The sequence below is a fragment of the Rosa rugosa genome, chromosome 2 (genome assembly GCF_958449725.1).
Source record: "Rosa rugosa chromosome 2, drRosRugo1.1, whole genome shotgun sequence".
In the NCBI taxonomy this organism is placed as follows: Eukaryota; Viridiplantae; Streptophyta; class Magnoliopsida; order Rosales; family Rosaceae; genus Rosa; species Rosa rugosa.
In genome coordinates this window covers 44,627,168-44,650,938 of record NC_084821.1, presented here as the reverse complement: position 1 = coordinate 44,650,938, position 23,771 = coordinate 44,627,168, and the positions used below count along the sequence as shown (strand labels likewise).

Genomic DNA, 23,771 nt, shown 5'->3' with positions numbered 1-23,771 from the left:
AAGGATTTGATCGATTTCTATTTCGGAATAAGTGATCGAGTTAATTTGGAGTACTTCGGTGACTCTCATTAGATAAGGATTCGATAAGAGGATTGAATGGTTATCAGCAATCCCAGAAGCAGAAGGATATGGATTTCAGAATGTGAGTCACTATGTTACTAATTTTGAGCAAAACAATTCTTAGGTTCACTTAATAAATTTATAATCCAACGGTCTATATCTTAAATTATCTTTTAAAGATCATCTATATAAAAAATCAATCGAATCGGAAATCGTTTAATTATCTAATTGAATCAAACAAATGGATGGTTCTAACAACACTTACTACTACTATGATGAACCGTCCATGTATTTCATAGAAATGAACAACTAAAAGGTCTTCAATTTGATTGATTTTTTACAGAGCTAATCTTTATATTACGTTATACAACATGAATGGTTGGATTAGAAAATTATAAAGTTATTATGAGTTAATCGCAAGAGAGGGTGATTTGCTCATTCACCCTAGGGGTGAGCTTAAGAATTGTTCTTTTGAGCAGCATCAGAATTAAAGCTTGGATTTCACTCTTTCATGTAGGGTCTCTCAGAGAACCTTTTCTATTAAAATGATAAATAGAAAAAGAAAAACACACAAACATAGCTATCTAGTAGAAACAGGGAACGCGCTCCACGTGCTGAACGCCTAGAGAGAACGTCGTCGGCTGCTGTTGTCCCTGTCCGGCTGCGTCCCGGCGTTGGTGATGGCCTCCGGCCTAGCCCGCGCGCTAGGTGTGCGGTCGGAAGGGTGTTCTGTTTCGTGGGTGTGCCTCAATCTCGGGAGCAAGGATTAGGGGGTGGTGGCTCTTTCCTTCGCTGTCGGTCGCAGGGGGTTGCTGTGTCGAGGCGGTGGGACGGGATCGGAGTGGGTCGGAGCGACGTTTGGTGGCTGTCTATGGTCGGCGAACTGGATTCGAAGGCTGGCTGGGGGAAATCGAAGGCTGGTTGGGATCGGCGGTTTGGCGGTCTGGATGTTGGCGTTGCTTGTTGCCGGATGCAGGACTTACCTTTTCCGTTCAGTGTCTGGTGGGGATCGTGGTGGCGCGGCCCTCCGATGGTCGGACGACGTAGGTGAGGCGACAGTGGCTTGGCGCCGGTGGAGGAGAGGCAAGACTAGTGGCGTGGGGATGCAGTAGCTGTTTTGGGCCGGTAGGGTTGGAAGTGGCCCACTTGCTGGCTTGGTTTCTTGGGCTGGGGCTATACCTATGGGCCCGATCTGGGCTGAAGTTAGGGTTTGGGTTCACTTCGTGGGCCCAGCCTCAAGTTTTATTTTCTTTATAGTTGTTATTTACTTGTGTTGCTTAGTTTACCTGCGCTTTTTGCAAGCAATAAGTCCCTACACTTATTGTGAAGGGCTAGTTGGGCTATGTGCCTGTGTGTGCACTCAAAGTGCCTTGTCTTCTCTAGGTTGGTGGCGAGTTCCTTGCTTCGTCAAATGGTCGTTGCCGCCTAGTGGCAGGGTGAAGCTAGGTGTCGTCGGATTTATCCTCCGGCGACAACATAGTAGGAAAGCTGTGCAATTGGTAATTATGCTACGTTGTAATCGGGTTACATATCGAGTTATCTTTCCGTTATGTCACCGCTATGTCAAAGCAAATAGAGTAGTCAATAGAACACTCTTTGCTAGTTGGTGCTTGTTAGAATATATGTATTTTGTAGAGATTCCTGATATCATTTCTGGACATACTCTAGTTGCTTATTGTAATCAGGAGTTTAGGCTCAATGTCCCCCCCTTGTATTCAACAGTTTCATTAATCAAGGCTTAAGGACAGCCGCACCAGCCCTTTATTCAAAAAAAAAAATGATAAATAGAATTATATTGAAATCAGTGTTTTGCTTGTCATTGTTTGATATTGCTTGACTTAATTCTCAGATGTTATTGCTTTAATTATATAAAACCATGTGTAGTCAATGAGTTACTTTATTGAAATGTTATTGCTTTATTTAAAAGCATGTGTTGGATATTGTATTACGAGCTTTGATATTCAAATTGTCGTACTTAACGCAAGGGAGACATTGTGAGTATGCAGTTGAAGTGGTGTATGTGGAAGATGTGAGGGATGTTTATATCCCAATGAGATCGGAGGTAATGAATCCTTTTGTGTAGTTGAGTTTGGCGTCATGAGGTGTTCAGGATCTATGATCAGCCACGGCACAAGTGTACATTGAGGGAAAGTATGCCCTATCAACAAAAGAGTGTTGATAAAACAATCTCATCGAGCTTAGGGTCTGAAGATCATGAGCAAACAAGATGACTAACAAAAGGGATATGTGGATTGAATTCTTATGGTTGTGATGGGTTGTTAGATCATATATTCAAAAAATCTAGGCCACCCTCGGTTGGTAAAATACACGGTATGAGACGTGCATGTAGGCTCTCTTGTTTTTGATATATGGACTAACGGGTACTTAAGTGAAGTTCATTTGGCATACATGCATCATATATTATCATTTATAAAGTACGTATTGGTTGATAACTTGCGTGTGTAATGTAGTTAAGATTAACCTAAAGAGGTTTAGCCCTACTGAGTGAAAGTTCACCCCTATAGATTTTTACTTTGTTCAGGACGTTTGACACATACGTCGAGAGGCGAGTCTTCAAAAAGAATTACAGAAGATAAGAGCGAGTTAGATAGGAGAGCGAGATGTAATTTCTCTTTAGTTGAGTTTTGTTATTTCAAATGTTATATTTCGACGATTTCAGAAAATGTATTTAGTATTAATGTTTTTAATTTCGATTTACATTTCTATCGCTGACACCTCAGATATGGCGTTAGGTACCAAATCTCACCTGCACCTGGTTCGGGGTGTCACACTAGATTTGTTTTATTTTTTTTGTCTATGCTAGGGGAAGTTCTTCTAGGAGCCTTTGTAAAAGTGTTTGGTTTCATCGTCCCACAATTACGTGTTTAGCGTGTGAAGTGAAGTAGAATAAATTGCCTACAAGGCATGCAAAGTGTTTTTGTTTTAGCATAAACTACTCAATACTCAAATTATCATTATGGAGTAGTCGCCTATGTATTATTCTAACCCATGATCAGTGTCATCTTAATACTATGAATCATTCGATTAAAAAGAACCATTAAAATCATCGAAAACGTGATCATGCTAAAAAAATGATTAAAATCATCTAAAACGGTAATTCATTCAAATACCATTCTAAAAAATGGTAAAATAAAATGCAGAAAAACAAAAATATGAAAAAATTGAAGAAGTGGCTAGAAAAAAGCTTTTATGTTATTGGTGAATCGTGCATCACATGAGTATGATGCTGGTATAGTAGTATGATAGAATTTGCGTCGAAACAAAATTTCCAAGAATAATATCGAAGTAAAACACCTTATCCTTCCTCATCTCATATAATATAGCATATATTGTTTATCTGTATCAGTCTAGCATCCAAACCTTTCCAAAAGGAAGTCAAAACCCTCACTGATCCTTTTTTTTTTTTTTTTTTTTTTTTAAGGGTTTGGAACCCAGCCTAACTGGGAGGCTCAGCCCCACGCCCGAATATTATTAAAAAAGAAGAAGAAGAGTGTACTGCGAGGGGGACATAAAACCTTCACCTCGAGCACTAGTACAAGAGTGTAACTGACATGAGACACACCACGGATATAACAGAATACAAGCTGGAGTCCCATAAAGGGGCCCGGGAAAACTAAGAAAACCTGTAGTTTGGGCGAGCAGAAAAATCATGACCAAAAGATGAAAGCAAAAACGGCGGTAAAAAGTCCCACCAAACATAATTCTCCGTGGCTGCACCATAGTTGGCTAATCGATCTGCAACCGAGTTACCCTCTCTAAATATATGTGAAATGCGGACATTCATCTGTCGAGCAATATGCATACAATTTCCCCAAGTCGTACGCAGACGCCAAGGAACAGACAAAGGTTCCCTAAAGTATGTTAGTAAAATCAACGAGTCCACCTCCAACCATAGATTATGCCATTGTTTTATCCAAGCAATGTGCACTGCCTTAGTACGTGACTGCTAACATCTCTGCATCTAGAGCACTAAGCACTTGCACATTAGCAGAAAAAGCACCCAGGAAAGATGCATCACAGTTTCTGAAAACGCCACCAAAACCTGAATGTGCCTGATCATGAAAAGATCCATCCGTGTTCACTTTCACCCAATGGATGGGAGGGGGCCGCCATAACACCTGAAGAACTCTAGGGGCTGTAGGTCGCAGTGGTGAAAGACCCAACAAATCAAAAATTGGCATAGATTGAAAATTAGAAGTAGAGGTAAAAATCAGAGAACCTGATTCTTTGAGTGACAATAGCAGCTTCTGTTTGAAGGCAACCTCAGTATACTCACCCCCTTCATGTTTTAGTCTGTTACGCTCCATCCATAAACTCCATAATAAATTGCAAATCGTAATATGCCAAAGAAGTTTGGAAGAATAAGAGAGGCTAGAGATATAAGCATCCCCAAAAAGATCAACCAGCGACATACCTGGAGCAAAATGAAGCCTGAATAGAGATACAACCCAATACCAGACTGATAATGAAACTTCACAGGTAATAAAAAGATGATTAGTGCTCTCTAGATTTTTCCTGCACAACTGGCATCTGGAACATAGAATGGAGCCACGACGCTGGAGGAGTTCATCAGTGGGTATTCTATTCAGCAAAACCTTCCAAGTAACCAAACTCTTTCGAGGTTGGATAGCACCATGCCAAATTTTACGTCCCCAGGTCACCACTGGCAACTGCTCTGCCAACAAGCGGTAGGCGGATTGGGCAGTGATGATGCCTGATTTCTCCAATGCCCACACCGGCTGATCTGGCATGTCAAAAGATGGCAAAGGGGTATGAGAGATTGCCTCAGCTGCCTCCCCGTGAGCCCTGTTAAAACTCCAAGGAATTTTCCATTCCCTGTTGTGAATAAAACTACAAACCGTGTCATCAAGAAAGGGGAGAATTTCAGGAGCACAATTGATGGAGTTGAGAAGAGTTTCACCGAGCCAATTATCCTTCCAGAAACGTATTAATTTACCATCACCCACAACCCATTGCAGATTAGCATGAAACCGTGGCCATAGCTTCTTAAGCCCCAACCAAATTGATGACTTCTTGTAGGAAGTAGATGGAATGAAACCTGAAGTTAAGAAACGATCATGAAGCAGGATTGCAGAAGGAGTGGTTTTTGTTGATCCTTTGAACCCAAGAGTTTTCAGGCAAATGTTTAAAGCCGTTTTATTTTGATGATTTCTGAAAATGTATTTAGTGTTTCTTCTAATTTTATTTTACTTTTATCACTCACACCTCAGATTTGATTTTACGTGTGTAAAATCCATCAACACCGGTCGGATTCAGGGCGTGACAATCTCGGACTACCATTCCCAATTCTATTCTATTATTAGATTTGTCAAATGTCACATCCACATTGGAGGGCATTAAAATTTAGGTGGTTGTGTATGATTGGGACATTCAGGTGCTTTCGAACTACTAGAAGCTATGTAATGACTGATGATTTGGACAAGTTCTGTGCCATTGACATAGATATCATTGCCACAATTGCAATGGAGCACTGTAGATGCTGTGAGTTTTTGGCAACTGCAATGTGACGTAGTTCACATAGCTTTTAATGGTTTTCCATCTCCTGAACGTGTGGTTCTTATTGCCAGAGTGGTGATGGCAGCCATAGGTAGCTGGGAGATAATGAACCCTAGAAACATATGTCAGAATGAAGTTATTGCTGAGGATTGGCTGAATGCTACAAAGCCTGAATGACAAAATCACTCGAATTAAGAGTATCATCACGTTATGGAGTTGGCCATAATTAATGATCACTACCAAAATCTGATGAGGCATCATACTGCACAAGTCTAAGTGATTAAGTAAAGAGCAGGCTCTTCGAGTAATGCAGCAGGATCAGTGGATCACTATTAACACTTCCAAAATCTTGAGTTCTCTTATTAGCGAAATGTTCAAGTAGATCAAAACTATTACCACAATATAAGAGAAAAGCTTAGGAGTACTAAGAAATTACGAAGTAAAAGGCTTGGAGAAGAGCCGAGCTTTTTAGACAGGATGATCTTTTTTATCAATCCCTAAGCATGTCTAAATAGATATTGATACCTTTTTTCAAAATTCGTTCGTTTGGATGATGTTGGGTTTACTTTGATGATATTCTTATGTGTTTTTATGGATGATTATGTAGGAGTATATATTAGAGTTTAATGTTTTAGATTTGTATTGGCCAAAAAAAAAAATCTTAAATTTCTAGATGATTGCCTTCTCATCATATGTTTTAGAGAGACAACAAAAAACTTCTGTTTGTGTAAACCAATTTCTAGATGACCTAGTGACTAACATTCATGGCTAAGCCTCTTATTTTGTCTCAATTGTTCTTCGTCTCAATCGTTCTTCAAACTTAATGATCTTAATTTTTATGTGCCTACTTTTTGCAAACTAGCTCTATGAAATTTCAACATTACTCTCTTGCTTGATATAATTTTGTTATTCTTTAATTGCAAAGGAATCATGGACCATGAGGAGAATGTTCAATAAAAACTGGAAAAAGTTGAGAAGAAGAGGGACATTTATCTTATTGAGGTTCATCAATGTAAATTATCGTCAAATCTTACATTTTAGTTTATTGTTTTTAGAATTTTGTTAGATTGAAATGTATTGGATACTATGCAACTAAAAAAAGAGTGGAGCAACTAAACAAGGAAATGGAGGAAGTGAAGGGAAATCATGAAGCAGAAGTGGCTGCTTATAACAAAAATTGGAAAACCTTAAGCAAACTTCGAAAAATAAATAAAAAAGGAAATTGCAAGCTGTTGTGGAAGATCTGAGGAACATCATACTAAAGTGATGCAAACTTTTGAGTTTAATCGGCAGCAAGCTGCTCAAGTGATGCAAAAGGATCACTATGAACAGCTGTAGAGCGCACTCACGTACAAACACGAACATGAGGTGAGACCCGTGAGGCAGCTGCCTCATACCTTTTTTTTTTTTTTTCGACAAATGAAACAAACTTCCATTAACATTAAGATAATAAGAATAGTACAGTGGAAGCCCCAGAAAAGGCCACAACACACAGAATACATAAGGGATAGGCACAAATGCATTAACAACTGCAGATATTAAAGTTTAAAAATAACTTCAAGGAGGACATAATGTCGATCGTATCACAACAGAGACTATTCTTGAAAGTAACAAACGCTATCATAATCACACCCGACACGATAAATAGAGTACTTAAAACTGGTTATCTATGAAGTGATTTCCCAAACTTTCGACGATAGTGCTGCACTCAACAGGAGATCTATCATAGATCCCAATCATGAGGGCAGCCCTCGTCTTCATTATGGTTATTCCAGTATCATTATTCGCCCCATCCAGCCTTGTTAGAATAAGAGAACGATATGAAACGTACAGAGAAGGATTATTGGAACTCGCAGCTGCCTCATACCTGGTAAATCGTCAGACCTAAGTTTTTTTTTTTTTTTGGGTATTTTGACAAAACTATTAATTTCATAATAAGTAAGTTTTTTTTAATTGAAGAATAGCATTGGTGCAGTTGTTAAGCTACATTATTTTTTGTTACGTATTTAACTTTTCTTTTCAACACATCTTTACAAATTTTTTTTTTGCTATTTGTTATTAAAGGTGTAGGTAAGGCCCGTTTCTATGTTTCCAACTCAAGCCTAAAAAACTCAGGTCCTTTCAAAAAAAAAAAAAAAAAAAACTCAGGTCCAACGTACGCACGGGCACTCATGAAGAAAATGTTGAAGTTATAAAGAACGATCACTACAAAAATTTATAAAGTCATTGGCAAAATGTTGAAGATCTAATGAGGCATGATACTGCACAAGTCTAAATGCTTAAGTACCACTAATGAGCAGGTTGTTCAAGTAATGTAACAGGATCAGTGGATCACTATGAACGCTTCTAAAATCTTGATTACTCTTATCAGTGAAAATGTTCAAGTAGTCAAAAACTATTACCACAATATAAGAGAAGAGTTTAAGAGTATCGGTGAGGAATTACGAAGAGTAAGCCTTAGAGAAGAACAAAACTTTTTCGACTGGATGATCTTTTTTATCAAGTTTAAATTGGAAGAGACATTAGGATGAGTAAAATTTTATGCAGATTCTCTTATTTCATTACAACAATCATGATTGTCTCCGTTGCTTTGTTCTTCAGTGGATGAGAATTCACATGTAATGATCAACCATGAAATAAGATGGTAGAGATTGTCTTCGTTGAGCTCGTCTTCTGGGGATTGCATCCATTGCACGTGAGCCTCTATACATGCGCCTTCCAATCGTGTTTATTAGCACTGAAGCTAACCATCAAAGCATCAAGGGGAATGAGAAATTGCAGGGATGAGGGCCCAAGATATTGAGATGCATAGGCATGAGTAGCTAGTAAGAGAAAGGCTTTGAAAATGGTGAGAGAAGCAATTGCAAAAAAATAAGTTGAGGATATTATCTATTACTTCATGGATATTACTAATATGTCTCGTGTTTGATTGAGGGATACATCAAAATTGTATTTTCCTTTCTTTTTTTTTTCAGCAGTGTTGTTTCATGAATGTTTTTTCTAGTAGTCATTTATCTATTGTTTGAGGATATTATGGTGATTTGGTGTTTGAATATCTGGTATTGATAGGTGCATATTTATGCGACTTAATTATCTTATATTTGCTATACTGTTTTTGGTTAGTTTATTTATTTTCAATAGGTTTTTCGAAGAAAAGAAGAGAAAAAGAGTCGAGAAGATGAAAAATGCGTGAAAATAAGCCCAACCCTTAGGGCTGTAAATAGGCTAGACGTAATTTGAGTTTAACTCATATTCGTCTCGGTATTAGCTCGTTCGGCTTGTGTTTGTAAGACAAATGATAATATTAAGCTCGGTAAGAAAATGAGCCGAGCTTGAACTATATTATATTTGGCTTGTCACGCTTGTGAGTAGCTCGTATTTCCATGAGTAGCTCGAACGTATTAAAACTTCTCTCATGAAAATTTATAGTATTATGAAATAGTTTTTCTAATAAAAATCTTTTTTTTTTTTTTTTTTTCATTTCAATTGGAAGATAATTTTAGGTATAGCATATAACAAAAAACAACAACACTTGTGCAAAAATAAATTAGAAGTGTGCAACAATTAAATCAAACTCTAACCCACTAATTTAGATTATTACTGTTTGAATTTTTTAATTTAGCGCCAACTGAGTCATGCCAAGCCTAATTCAAACTCGAACTCATCCAATATCTAAGCTTAGTTGAGCTTGAGCTTGAAGAAATTATTCACGCTTAAGCCCGGCTCGAACTCAATAAAAAATAATTGAGCCGAGCTTGATCACCTTGGTATTAGCTTCGACTCGGCTGATTTAAACTCCTACCGACCCATGAGGAGTGCAAAAAGAATGAGTTTATTCGGCGAATTTTAATGATGTGGAGCTTTCTTGTTGGTTTGGTGATGTCACAAATCTTAAACCAATCAGATAAATCCAAGATGGCTACCCCACAAGTTAAGGAAGTAAAGACTTACAAGGAAAAAAAAAAGTAAGCAATTAGAGCAGCAAATAAAGGGGATTAGACATCAGAAAACTTGCAAACGTGCAAGCCACAAACTTCTTCCTCCCCATTCTTCTTTATATCTATTTTCCTTTATTCATGTGCAAAGAGAAATTTTAAATACACACCCCTAATCACTTAATACACATCCCTATTATTTTATATTTCAAATTAGATTTTATAAGCAGGTTAAATGACCAAAACAGACATCTATGCATTAGAAGAAAAAAAAATAGTCATATTTTCCTTATATTATTCTATTTATGTATAAATAGTAAGATAAACACAACAAATTTCTATACATGGCCTCCCAATTTAATACAAGAATAAAGTTAGAAACTATCTAACTTAATTTTTTCTTAAATAAATTGTAATTAAATGAGGTTAGAAACCATAATATTTAGAATTTCAAAATCAATGGCATTAAATGTTTTTAAAACATATCGCTTTACTCCCATTTTTTTGTTAATTTTCTTTTTTGTTCTAAGAGTTATGATTAATCAATTTATTTTCTAATATAAAACATTATAGGTGAAAAAAATTTGTAATTAGTAATTTGTTTGGCCCCTCTAATGACAACTTTTTAATTCCGCCACTGTGGAGAAACTACTAATATAGTTTTGGTTAAATGTTCAACTCATAATTTTATACTTGATTAACATGGTGTTTGGTGGATGAGAGCTCAAATAACACAAAACCTATTTATATGCATCTATTTAAAGGGAACAATAATAAATCTTTATGGATTCCTCAATAACTAACACAAGTAATCAATATGATCATTTACAAAACATCAATATACTAGAATATACTAATCATATTAAATAGTAACCTTAATATAGTCAAAAAGTAGGATATTTCATGATTTTTGAGATTTAGGATATTTTAGGCACTTTGGGTTGTGTAATATCTCTTTGGACGAAGTGGTGTTAGCTCAGTGGTTAGAGCACTCACTACCTAAGATCGAGGTCATGGGTTCAAGTCACCATGGGGGTAGGAGTGAAATCATTTGATCATCTTTTGATTAAAAAAAAAAGAAAGAAGTAAAATATTAGAATGAGAAATTAAATGGGTGGTGTATTAAGTATGGAGTGTGTATTAAGTAATTAGGGGTGTGTATTTAAAACTTCTTGTGCAACTAACTTCTTTTCTAGTTAGCAGCTGTCTAAGCCCTAAGCATAATTTCTAACGGATATTGATACTCTTTATTCGTGTGGTTTGATGAAAGTTAGTTTTTCTATTTCTCGATATGTTTATGTGTTTTCTCTGGATGCATATGCAGGACCATATATTAGGTTTAATGTCTTAAATGTGTAGATGAGTGCCTATGTGTTTGTAAGAGACAACCAAACCACTTGAGCCATATTTGTGTAAACCATTTTCTAGATGACGTCCTAGTGACTAACATCTTGTGCTAAGCCTCTTGTTATGTGACTTATGTCTCAAACGTTTTTGAATTTAATGAGCTCATTTGTTAGGCTTCAAATAAATATCCCCGCCCTCTGAACCGGACCTAAATTAAGGTCTCCCCTCATCTGGCTCTCCACGGGGCAATAAGTTGAGAATAAAGCTTTACATGATAATCCTCCTTTAGTTAGCAAGCAAAGTACGACAAAGTAATACAAAGTTACAAACTATACAATTTGCACCTTAACATTTTAGGCTTATATATGTGGTAATCCAAATAACTAAATTTAGGTTAGGTAGTTATCCAAGAATTGATTGTTTAGTGGTGGAAGCGTCCCTAGCTATCTTCCTTAATTCCCATTGTTTTCTCTAGGGGTGGACAAAAAACCGAAATGAGGTAGAAAACCGACCGAACCGGACCGGTTTTTCCGGTTCGGTAACCGAACCGATTACAATGTGACTGGAAATTGACAGAACCGGACCGAACCGGAATTGAACCGGGTCGGATTCGGTGTTAAGTGTTGAACCGACCGGTCAAAACCGGACCGAACCGATATTTAAATAAATATATTATATATATATATTTTATATATTTGTCTTCAGATCGTTGGTGGAACACCAAAACGTGTGTAGACCTGCCCACACGCGATCACACTTGTGTAAACCCTAAGACACCTCTGCCTCCTCATTTGACTCATTTCGAGTTTTCGACCCTCAGTCCCTCACTGCGCCTCTCTCTCACTCTCAGTCCGCCTCAACCTCGACCGCCTCCCTCTCACTCTCAGTCCGGCCTCAACCTCGCCCTCAACCCTCCCTCTCTTCCAGATCAGGTCGGCCTCGACGTCTCCACCTGTCTGTCGTCAGCTCGCCCTCCACGGCTCCACCTCTCTCTCGGGAGATCTCGCCCTCAACTCTCCCTCTCTTCCAGATCGGGTTGGCCTCTCTCTTCAGTTTTCAGTTTTCATTTTAATTATTAAATTTTGTGTTTTGATTTTAGGGACTTGGGTTTTGATTATTTCGAAAGTTTGATCATATCTCTGTGTTTTCACTTGTTTACAAGATTTGATCCATTTAACATGCACTTGGAGATGTAGTTTACCTGGAGATGTTAATTTAGTTCATTTTCCAAAAATATCAACTGTAGTAGTGTTTATGTTACTTTGTTATGAGTAAAACGATCTGTTTATGTGATACCATGTAAGGACTTTGATTTGGAACTGACTTCGTGTTGATTTGGAACTGACTGGCTTCGTGTTTTTTTTTTTTTTAAACTGTTGATGCAGAGGATGGATGAATCACTTGAGGTTCAACCACTGCTCATCGGGACTGAGGTCACTGGGAGCAGCATTGGCACTACTGCCGCTGATACCCCTATATCTAGTGCCATGGTTCCCCCTGCACTTCCACCTCCTGCTGGCACTGCTACCCCTTCTTCGGAAGTACCTCAGTTGCAGTCTGGTACGAAGAGGAAGAACACAAGTGTGGTATGGGAGCACTTCTCGCAGCTGATGAATCCTGATGGTTCAAAGATGGCGAAGCCGAAGGCCAAATGCAACTACTGTCCGCAGACTTACTTATGCCACTCGAAGTTCAACGGCACGAGTACGATGAAAAATCATATGCTATATCAGTGTAAGAAGTGTCCTCTTTAAATTCCCGCTAAAAAACAGAAAAATTTAGTGTTTGATTCGATAGATAATGGGGGGAAGTTAATTGCGAGATCTTTTGATAACGATGTGGCAAGGCTAGCTTGTGCTAGGATGGTAATTAGGGATGAACTACCATTTAGCTTTGTTGAAGGACAGGGATTCATTGATTTCATGAAGAGTTGTCAGCCACAGTTTAAGCTGCTGTCCCGTAGGTCAATTGCTAGAGATATTTTGGATCTCTATCAATTGGAGAAGACTAGGATCAAAAATATTTTAGCCACTTATGGTCAGAGAGTATCCCTCACCACTGATACTTGGACCTCAATTCAAAATATCAACTATATGGTACTCACAGCTCACTTTATTGATGATGAATGGGTTTTTCACAAAAGAATCCTTAATTTTTGTGTGATACCAAACCATAGGGGCAAAACAATAGGGCAGCTAGTTGAGACTTGTTTAATTGGGTGGGGAATAGAGAAAGTTTTCTGTATTGTCGTCGATAATGCTTCACCTAATCAAGTGGCTTTAGATTACATGAGAGAAAAGATAGGAAATTGGAAAGAGTTGGTCTTGAGGGGGCAGTTTTTACATATGAGGTGCTGCTGCCACATCCTTAACTTAATTGTTAAGGATGGAATGGAGGAGCTGGATTCCTCAATTGATTCGATTCGGAACTGCGTGAAGTACATTAGGTCAAGTCCAGCTAGGTTGGAAAAGTTCCGAAAGTGTGCAGCTCAAGAAAAAGTTGACCACAAGGGTGGGATAGTGCCTTTAGATGTGTGCACTAGATGGAACTCAACTTATTTCATGTTAGACATAGCAGTAAAGTACCGGAAAGCTTTTCTAAGGTTGGAGGATGAGGATTCACAGTTTGAATCCTATTTCAATGAGAGGGTTGGTGGGAAGAAAAGAGATGGACCTCCAATTGGTCTTGATTGGGAGAAGGCTGCAAGGCTGGTCAAATTTTTGAAGATATTTTATGATGCAACTCTCAAGTTTAGTGGGACACTTATTGTCACCGCAAACCAGCCATTGCTTTGGATGTGCACCATCATCGGAGAGTTGGACAAATGTATTCAAGGTAAATTACTTCATTTATTTCTGTTTTTTAATTGTTAAATTTTCTGTTTGTATAAAGTAGCATAACTAATTGCACGATTTCTGTTTTACAAGGTGATGATCCATTGCTTGTGAGCATTGGGATTTCAATGAAGAAGAAGTTTGACAAATATTGGGGGAGGCTTGAAGAGCTTAACAAAATCCTTTTGATAGCTGTGGTGTTGGATCCAAGGTACGGTTTTTATTTTGGTACTTGATATATTGCTGGACATGGAATATTTTTCCAGTTTTACACTGTTTTATGTTTTGTAGGTACAAGCTGCTGTACATGGAATATTTTTTCCCAAAACTGCAGCAAGACAAGTCCTTGGTGGGTTCGATGGTGAATGAAGTAAAGAGCATGTTTCTGCAGCTCTTCGTTGAGTATGCTGAAAATGATCCAGAGGCGGCACAAGCGTCTATCTCTGCAACTCAGCCAAAGTTTGATGCTGAAACTGCAATATTGGTTGAACACGACAGCTATGCTGCAAGCATGAATGAGTTCATGAAGCTTAGGCAGGAAAAAGATGTCGTTGAAATCAGGAATGAAGTTGATAAGTACCTGCTGGAGCCATCGGAGGACCCTTCAAACCCAAGCTTCCAAGTGTTGGATTGGTGGAAGGAGAATTGTGCTAGATTTCCCATTCTATCGCAAATTGCAAGAGATGTTATGGCTGTACCTGCATCAACAGTAGCTAGTGAAAGCGCCTTCAGTCTTGGAAAAAGGATTCTTGATCCATTTAGAGCAAGTTTGACCCCTAAAATGGTTGAGGCACTTGTTTGCTCAAGTGATTGGTTAAGGGCTACAAGTAAGCCACTGTTCAAGGAGCCCATTAGGGTTGAAATGGAGCAGTACGCCGAGCTTGAAAAGATGGAAGCAGGTAAATTACTTCAGTTTTGTTCTTGTCGTTTTAAAATTTGTGTTCTGTTTGATTGTTGAAAACTTGAAATTTGATATTGTGAATATGATGCAGATTCTGGTATAACAAATATTGGTGATCTACTCGAAGAGACTGTGTGATGGGTGAAAGCAGCTGCCTGTTCCAAACTAAGTTGCTGCATTTTTATTTGATTGGTTTAAAGACTTTTATTTGTTCTTGATGATGGACTTTTATTAGGATTCAAACTGATGGTGGACTTTTCTTAGTATGGTTGATGGAGTTTTATTAGCTTGCTGCACTTTTAGTCTTTAGTTAGGTTGATGCACTCTGATATTTTGTCTTGCTGCTGCACTTTTGAAATTTGGATTTTGTTGAAATCTTAGGTGTTCATAAATGGGCCTTTAGAATGCCCCAGAAAAAGTCTTACAAAGCAGGGAAATTGAAATATTAATGAACTGGGCCTCGAAAATGGGTCAAAAACTCTAAATCGGTTTAACCCGAAACCGACCCGACCCGACCCGAATATTCGGCCCAACCGAAGGTTCGGTCCATTACATTCTACAACCGGTTTCGGTCCTGAAAAATCCAAAACCGACAACTATGAATCGGTGTCGGTTTGGGCCTCAAACCGACCCGACCCGACTTATGCCCAGCCCTAGTTTTCTCCAAACCCTGAAATCAGAACAATTTTCTGTTCATTTTTTTAAATTATTTTGTTAACCAAATCAACCTCAAAATTCACCAAACTTTGTCTGCTTCTAGATAGAGTGTGTAGATTTTGATGACATTTAAATTGTTTAGAGTCATCTTCCAGCTAGTTCTTTAGGATTGAACTGATTAGGTATAATCAATTTCGAGTCTTAGATTAGTGGTTAGACTCCAATCTTCTATCAGAATGATCCCTACTTACCCATATTACTAACGGAGATATTTGTGCTTAGAGAATTTAATTTGAAAATAAAAGTCCATTAATGTGAATACGGCTAAGTTGCCGTTGGTCGAGATCTTCATCGAATGATGGCTCTACATGTCATCTTGTACAAAATGATAATTCATAACCATTAATTGGATGACCGAATTTAAATTCAATTATAAAACAAAACTCGAAACCCTTATCATCAATTGGTTAGAAACCTGAAAGTTGAATTAAACTTTAAAGTTTACATCGACTCAATAGTTTTAACAACGTAATGTGAAACAATGAAGATCCAACGGTTGGATTTTCATGAATCGAAACTCAAAAATCTGAAATTACGAGATTTCGATCAATCCCCATTTGTCAGAAAATGTGTAACAAAAGTTATACCTACAAGTTCATAACACTCAACTCTACCTAACAAGCTAAAACAGAGGTCCATAAGAGGCGGCACATGCCCTCACGCACCATCATTTCAACCCCAAATCGAGGGTCGAGACTTATGCCAAAGCATTTACAACAACAAGCACAACAAAATTTCTAACTACATCAAATCCCAATCATAAATGAGGAACCTCGGATTTACATTGGAAGGTTCGGTAATCAGTATTTCAATCATTCAATTCTCCCTGCTCGATGCAAACCAAAATATGAGGCTGATGTCTTTGGAACTGCGAGAAAAAAAAGTGAATCGTATGGGGCATAACAGTATGGAAATTATTCTATGCACCGACGGTGTAAGTGACCCAACCATTATAAAATAATCTCAACCCTTGATATTTATTATCAACTTTATTTTTAATAAACAAAAAGTGTATTTAATGCAATCTAACCATTCATTTATGTTGGTGCAAGTGCATGGCGGTGCTCTGAATAATCTCTCATAACAGTATTATCGTAAAATTTGGTCAGAGTGAAAGAACAATAAATTTTTCCTTTTATAAGATATAGATCACAACTCACCAACCAATGAATTCTCCCAACATAAAACAGGTTTAGGCTCATATTGGATCAGGACTAACTAGTAAAACTTTCCCCAATCACCAATAACGTTCTGATGGGCCTGGACTGGGATGGCTTTAGCCAGGATAGGCCTAGGTTAATCCTTGTTTAGTGTCATGTTTAGGGTATGCTATCATGAGAAAAAAAAAAAAAAAAAAGTAAAACAAAGCCAACAAACAAGAAAAGAGAACATAGTTGGCTTTTACGATGTATCACAAAACAGAGACACATTGCTAACGAGAAATTGATTTCCCTTTTCGAATTCCCTCCCGCAGCTTCGTCAGATCCCTTTCTCTTCTTCAATACAGAAACAAACACAGCAGCTTCAACTCATAGAAATCTGTGTTTGGATCATCAGAAACAGAGAAGGACATATAAATGGGGTGCAGAAACAGAGAGCTCACAGAAGATGATGCGGTTTCTTCTTCTTCTTCATTAAGCGAGGCCTTGCTGTTTGCGACCATGTGCATCATTGGTCTCCCAGTCGATGTTCACGTCAAGGACGGCTCTGTCTACTCCGGAATCTTCCACACTGCTTCTGTGGAAAATGATTACGGTGTGCTTTTTTGTTTGAGCTCTTTAGTGGGTTCAATGTGTTTTGGAGAATGGTGTGGAATTGTTGCTGGGTTTTTGGTTTTATGTGGAACTGTATCTGGGTTTTCATTTTCTTGAAGGGTTATGGTGATCCCGTTGTTTGGGATCAAATAGTGTCTGATCTGGGTTTAGTTATTGTATTTGTTCTTCTTTCTGGGTTTTCTAAAGAGTTAGTGATCCATTGTGTTGAAATAATGGAGAGTTTGCATTAAGAAAAAGATAAAAACTTTGCAGTTGGAAAACTAGAAAATTGGATCTTTAGGTGTAATTACTGGGGTGCTTTGTGTGTGTGTGTGTGTGTGTTGTAGACGAATTTATGAAGAGTGAGAATCTTAATTGTGGGCTTTCGGTTTGGTAGGCATTGTTTTGAAGAAAGCAAGGATGACTCAAAAGGGAAAATCTGATGCGAATGTAGCAAATGGGGAGTTGATAGACACTCTTGTGATTCTTTCTGGTGACCTTGTCCAAGTTGTTACAAAGGTATGCAATTCATGGCATTCCTTGGATCTGCTTCTTGCATTGATTTGAACAATAGTGCGTGATGTAAATGTTGCTTTTTATAAATCATTCAGGGAGTTTTACTTCCAGCTGATGGTGTTGCTGGAAATATGTCTGGTGACAGAACTGAAGCTGTTACGGGTACTGTTTCTTCTGATGAGTGTTCAAAGAATGGTGCGAAGAAGTCAAGTGAGTCTGCCATAAATAAGAAGAAGGGTGGAAGGTATTTTATCAAATTTGGACTTGTATGTACCTATATCTGCATTGAATAGTTTACACAGTGTTGAGAGTAAAACAAGGTCTTTAGATTGCTGATTGGACTGAGCATGTCGTTTCCTCAGTTTTTGCTCAGTATGGCAACTGATTATACTGGCAGATAGTTTCTGCCACTGCTTGTCTTACGTAGAAGAATGGGTTCCTTGTTTAAATCTGTTTTTCAGCTATTATTCTTGATTCAGAGTTATGCATTCATATTTTACTCATTTAAGCAGGGTGCTAATGCAAAATGGGAATGGCTTTCATGGTGTTACACCCACAAGGGCTGGCAAGGAACATGGAGGGAGGAATATGCCACTGAATCATATTGAGAATGCCGCAGAACTTGAAAATAAGAGAAGTGATGAGGTAAACTTATCAGAGGTAATCCTTTTGTTTTTTTTAGGCATCATTTTGTTTCTTAAAACTTGATGAACTTAGTTCTACCTAAAGTCAAGTAGTTTACCACATCTCGTTCAAACTTGATATACGGAAAAGACATATCGAAAATAGAAAAGATAAAGAAAATAAAAGAAATGTAAAAGAGGATAGGAAAATAAAATCAAGAAATGCAACAGCATTGCAAATTCGAACCTCATGTATGGGTATCAATTGACAAGTCAGCAAAATGAGAGCAGACCTTCTTCTAACAGATTGATAGAGATCTTCCCCTTTTCTCCTTAGAAATGCTCTACTGATTAAATTCCTTCTACTCTGGCCAATTTTCTTAAGTAGCTCAAACATAAAGAATCCTAAAGCACTGACATAATCTGTCCACCTTGAGGAATGTAAAAGGACCGTTGAAGTAGGAGTTTGACAATAGGTGATATGAAAGAAAATGATCTACCTCTCCCTATCCACAGTACACATCTTTGCACTATCTGATGATAAAATCACTGCGTCATGATTATGGAATATGTATCATTCCCCTCTTGGCTAGGATGCATCTACAAGGATGTAGATTCTAGTACTGTGATTCTTACAACTCTGCATTGGGATCTAGGATGCAAAGTCGGCTTAGGAATCCAAATGTCAACTTGAGTTTACAATTTTGGAGGATTTTTTGTGTTATTACAATGATTTTTTCGTCTTCTTTGTTGTTGGAAAAAAAAAAAAAAAAGCTTTTGTTTAAAGGAGTCGATGTGGTATTGCCGGAGTATATCTTATGTTTGCATGGAGCGTAGTAATGTTCACTTGTAGGTAGGATCTCTTAGGTTTATTATTGTAAAATCTGTTCTTTTTGGTAATGCAGATTAGAGAATCCTCTGGTGCCTGCATGAACAGGAGGTATGAATTCTATTCTTCTTTTTATTTATATCATTTTATAGTTGAGAGTGACACTTTGGGCACCACCCTTGAGCTTTGGCCCCAGCCCTCTGTGCCTTGACTCTGGCATTAGAAGTGCTCACATGTTAATATACCTCCACCAGTGTTCTGTGATGGACTTTTGGCATGTATCTCTTGAGTGAAAATGCCTCTTCGACTTCTCTTGGACATAGGCACATTGACGGTCATCATGTCAGATTGCTGATAACTGTGTGCAACAACCGTCATATGTCATGTTACCATAGGATAATTACGTTTCTATGTACTGTCTTTTTTTATTTCAATCTTATCATCAGGATCTTGTTAACTGTTTGGCAGACAGGTGGATGATGGGTCTCAAGGGAAGCAGGATGATTTCAACCAGAAATTAGAGGTTTATAGGAAAGAAAGTGTATGTTAAGAAACTCTTCCAATAGTGCTCTACCACTTTGTGATATATGCTGTACTCATTTGTGCTAATCGTTTGTCCAGGCTGACAAAGTTCAGGATACAAAGATGACATCCAAGCTATTTCCTTTCGGAGTGTCTTGTGATCCTTCTACTGTAATTGTTCAACGAGACATTCAGTGCTGTGAAAGGACAACTTCAGAATACACTTCTTCCGGTTCAAATGTTGTTTCTTCAGGTTCCTCAACTTTGTTGAAGCCAGCTGCTAATGTCTCAAGTCGTAATTCAGAAACAACATCAACTGAAATGATCCCTCATGGTTCAGAGTTAAATAAAAGTGGCAAGGTAAAACTTATTATTGAAATACCCATGCTTGAGTCAACTTGAGTTATTCAGTGATTTCACTGATCATCATATTGTCTTCTTAAACGAGAATCAATTAGTTATCTGTCTTTACCATCTAATTTATGCACCTGGGCACTAATACTAATATAAGAATACCTATGTTAAAATCTTCTGTAATTGCATTATAAGAGACTATAGATTTAGTTGCCTAATACTAAGGAAACCTTACTGCTTGGTGATTCCAATTATTCTAGTATCAATTACCGGGTTATATAAATAACTTTTAGAAGTTGATGTTTTGTTTCCTAACTTACATAATCAAGTTGATATATTTTCTTCTGTTTTGGTGTTTCTTTTAGGAATTTAAGCTCAACCCAGGAGCAAAAGTATTCTCGCCATCTTTTACAAAGCCCATAGCAGCCACCTCTCCTGCAGTGCCAACAGTGGCAAGCATGGGTTTTATACCAACCAATTGCCCCGTGGTACCTGGTCCTGCCGTCCAGCCAGAAGTTGGATCGAATCCTTTCGCATCCCGTACATCTGTGCCTGTTAAGGTTCTCCCATACAATAATTTCACAACTGGGAATGGTAGCAGTGCTTCTCAATTTTCACAACCTGTACGTATCATAGGCATTACTTAATTCATATTGGTACTATTTAATGATACTGATTCAAGCTTTACTTCTGAGTATTGGAAAAGTCCCTCTGTGTGTGTGTCTGTGTCCAACACATATGTTTCTGTTAACCAGCCTATTGACCAATGGACAAAAATTCATGCTGGTCAATCATGGGATCATGTGTTACATTTATTTCTTCCTTCTTAAAGTACATCATCTGATTTGAATATCAGTTGTTAGATTTTGATTCAATGGTTGGTTATTAGGAAGCTGATGACTTTTCTGGTTTTATCACTTTTCTTATGGTGTATAGTAAGGCGTTGTTTCCCTGCCAGAAAAAAAAAAGTAAGACTTTGTTTATATACTAGCAGAGTTACTGTCTGCATGATCTTTAGTGGGAGCTAAAGCAGTCAATCCTCGGCCATTAGATCCAAGGCTAAAACGATCTCACTGCTTGGTTTAAAATACTACTATTTTGAGTGTTTTAATCTTAGCTTTAGGAAGTGATTAACAGCCCAAGATTGAATTATATTTTATCTACTCATCTGTCTGTAACGTATATAATATGTATCTATATATATGTAACATATATGTATGTTTACTTACTGTTCATATATTTTGTGTACATTGGTGAGTTAGATCAAATCATCATGTGTGTTATATGTAGTCATCTATCAGAAAAATCTATGATGATTATTTGTTAGGTCAAAGATTCACAATCTAATAGATAACATTTCTTTGAAAATTAAGTACTTGATGTGTATACCAATTGTTGGAAGCAATTGGTGAGCATGGTTTTTTTCCCTCACCTTGAGTAGGAAACGAAGATTACATATCTAGTGTCTACATACCTTACATCAAGTAGTCAAAATAACATTTGTGTAGAGCATGCAAGTGATATGATTTCTATTATCCGTTGACTGAAATATGGCATGATACCTCTCTTATCAAAATGTATAGTAATATTTGCTATAGAGTTCTTGCGAACAAGTTATGATTCATGTTGGGTTTTACTTTCTGCCTATAGATTGTTGGACACATGAGCAGTAGGGCGCAGACAGTTAGGTATGCTGGTCAGCATCCTGTTCAGGCTGGACCGACCTATGTGCATCCCAATACTCAAGCTGTAAGTAATTTAAAGGATGTAAAATCATCTTTATATCAATTTGATTTCAGTATTTATGACTACTGTTTAACTCCATGTTTCTGATCTCTCTCTGTGTGTGTCTCTCTCTCCCCCTCCAGGTTATGGTAGGACGATTTGGACAGCTTGTCTATGTGCATCCAGTTTCTCAAGTAAGAGATACGTTGGCATAACAAATATTATACGATTGTATGTTGGAAGCAGATAAATAACAAAAGATAGTTTCTTTCATTGCTCAAACTGAAGTATAGCTGACGCTCTTTTGAACAAATAGCTGGATGAATTTTATTGATAGATGGCTAGATGCTTGTGAGGAATAACAGTTTAGAAAATAACATAATGCATATGATAATTGTATCTTTATTTTTAATTTGTCTTTTTTCTCTTTATTTTTATTAACCATTTTTCTGACCTCCCTTCCTTTGTATATATTGAAGGATTTGGTTCAGGGTACACCAACCATCTCACCACTATCTGCACGTCCTATGTTGACTCCACATCAGGTCCAGTTTCCAAAGCACCAAGGTATGGACAATTCTATTACCTTTATGATGAATCCGGTCCAGCAATTTATGTGTTCGCGTAAAATGTTCATGTTTGGAAAATAGAAATTCCAACTATTTGAATCATCGGAAAAGGAAAAGCCTGAATAACATAATTATTGCTTTCTTTTAGACCTTCTTATGTCATCTTCATGGATACAATTGTAGCTTTCACAATTTAATTTTCAAATAAAAATAGTAGCTCTGAAACCACCTTCACTTTGGAATCTTTGTCTCCACTTTCTCTCTTTTTACTTTGTTGATTTTAATTCAGGAACTGCAGGCCAAGCATTGCAGCTGTGTGTGCCTCCGCAGTTTATGGCTACTGGACAGCAGCCTTTTCCCATTGCCAAGTCGCATCCGATTTTTGCAACCTCCCTTCCGTTCTAATTGTCTCATCCAAGTTCCAGATTCTAATGATATCTTCCCCAAGTTTGGTGAACAAGTTTTCTCACTCATGACCTCAGCTGGCATTTAATTACAGTATATATTTATCATATTAATACAAAGTTTTGGCCTCGAGTTTTTTGCTGGACAAAAGTCCATTCAGGTTATTCTCTATACATAGAAAGCTAGAGAACTTTTACACAAGGGAACCTGTCAAACCTGATTAGGGGGATGAAGCTTCATTCAATTTTTTTTTTGTTTGAAAAATGTGGTGATTGTTTTTTTTTATAGAAAACAGAATAGGGTTGAATAATTTTGAGAAGAGAGCAACATGTAAAGTACTTGAAAAAACAGATGGACTGATTCTGTTGATTCTAAATTTCATAATCCCTGATGTTTATATCTTCTGATTTGTTGGAAGTTTTGCCATTGTGCCGTGGATGGTTCATTTATAAATTGTAATGAACCCTTGATATGAGATGAACAGTATCTTTATTTTTTTGTTATTTGTTTCCATGCTTTCTTCAGCTCTATGAAAAGATTTGAATAAATATTTTTATATGCTAATTGCATTTTATGTCCTTTATCTTTACACATTAAATTAGTGTTCTTTCCTTGCATTTTTAATTTCATTACATATGCCTTCGTGTGTAAAGGCCGGGAGTTGGGAGGTATAATAAAGTAAACCTTTTTTAAAATGGCTGCCAGTCAAGGAAATTATTCAGTCCAAGAGGTTGCTCTGTATAAAGGGTAACTAGTATCAAACCAAGAACGTTTCTCATGCAGCTCTTATAACATTCCAGTCACATGAGAAGTATGTTACCACTTCTTATGAGTGTCATGCAGTCATGCTAGAAACTCTGCGACCTAGGTTGAAGGATTTCACCGGCTAAATAGAAACAACACAGTTTGGTACAGCCAACGCAACAAGCAGCTTTAACTTTTAGCTTATGAAAATTGTTTTTTTACCAACGTTTATAAGCTGCTGTCAAATTGTGTAAATTTTATAATCAACTGCTTTTGAAAAGAATCTGGATGTGTTGTAATATTATGAACCAGAATGAGACCCCTTCTCCAAAAAGACATTGTATCAAAGTTCGAACATATTGTTTATGATAACACACCAATAGTAAACAGGTCTAATT

General features: G+C 37.5%; 2 protein-coding genes across 4 annotated transcripts; one reads left to right on the top strand and one right to left on the bottom strand.

Annotated features, from left to right (window-relative positions):
- Nucleotides 1-13,872: 13,872 nt before the first annotated feature.
- On the bottom strand, nucleotides 13,873-14,785 carry LOC133729533 (uncharacterized). The gene is made up of 2 exons (XM_062157066.1): nucleotides 14,295-14,785; nucleotides 13,873-14,217 (listed from the first exon to the last, which is right to left on the bottom strand). Exons 1-2 carry the CDS (start codon nucleotides 14,564-14,566, stop codon nucleotides 13,983-13,985), a joined length of 507 nt encoding a protein of 168 aa, XP_062013050.1. The 5' UTR covers nucleotides 14,567-14,785; the 3' UTR covers nucleotides 13,873-13,982.
- Nucleotides 14,786-16,741: 1,956 nt separating this feature from the next.
- LOC133734407 (uncharacterized) lies at nucleotides 16,742-23,132 on the top strand. Of its 3 annotated transcripts, none has more exons than XM_062162048.1 (12): nucleotides 16,742-17,087; nucleotides 17,484-17,605; nucleotides 17,698-17,846; nucleotides 18,115-18,247; nucleotides 19,131-19,165; nucleotides 19,523-19,595; nucleotides 19,676-19,936; nucleotides 20,296-20,553; nucleotides 21,581-21,679; nucleotides 21,799-21,849; nucleotides 22,135-22,222; nucleotides 22,514-23,132. In XM_062162048.1, exons 1-12 carry the CDS (start codon nucleotides 16,910-16,912, stop codon nucleotides 22,627-22,629), a joined length of 1,563 nt encoding a protein of 520 aa, XP_062018032.1. In that variant the 5' UTR covers nucleotides 16,742-16,909; the 3' UTR covers nucleotides 22,630-23,132. The 3 variants fall into 3 exon arrangements, with proteins under 3 accessions (XP_062018032.1, XP_062018031.1, XP_062018029.1); XM_062162047.1 differs by having other exon boundaries at nucleotides 18,115-18,262; nucleotides 22,523-23,132; XM_062162045.1 differs by having other exon boundaries at nucleotides 18,115-18,262.
- The last annotated feature ends 639 nt before the right edge of the window (nucleotides 23,133-23,771 follow it).

Excerpts from the sequence above, each read along its gene's own strand:
- LOC133729533 (XM_062157066.1), bottom strand. The coding sequence starts at position 14,566 with ATGGGCTCCTTGAACAGTGGCTTACTTGTAGCCCTTAACCAATCACTT. Across the intron at positions 14,218-14,294 it reads TCCTCCGATGGCTCCAGCAG|CATAGCTGTCGTGTTCAACC; the intron begins GTACTTATCAAC and ends TCATGCTTGCAG.
- LOC133734407 (XM_062162045.1), top strand. The coding sequence starts at position 16,910 with ATGGGGTGCAGAAACAGAGAGCTCACAGAAGATGATGCGGTTTCTTCT. Across the intron at positions 17,847-18,114 it reads AATAAGAAGAAGGGTGGAAG|GGTGCTAATGCAAAATGGGA; the intron begins GTATTTTATCAA and ends TCATTTAAGCAG. Across the intron at positions 22,223-22,513 it reads CCAGTTTCCAAAGCACCAAG|GAACTGCAGGCCAAGCATTG; the intron begins GTATGGACAATT and ends ATTTTAATTCAG.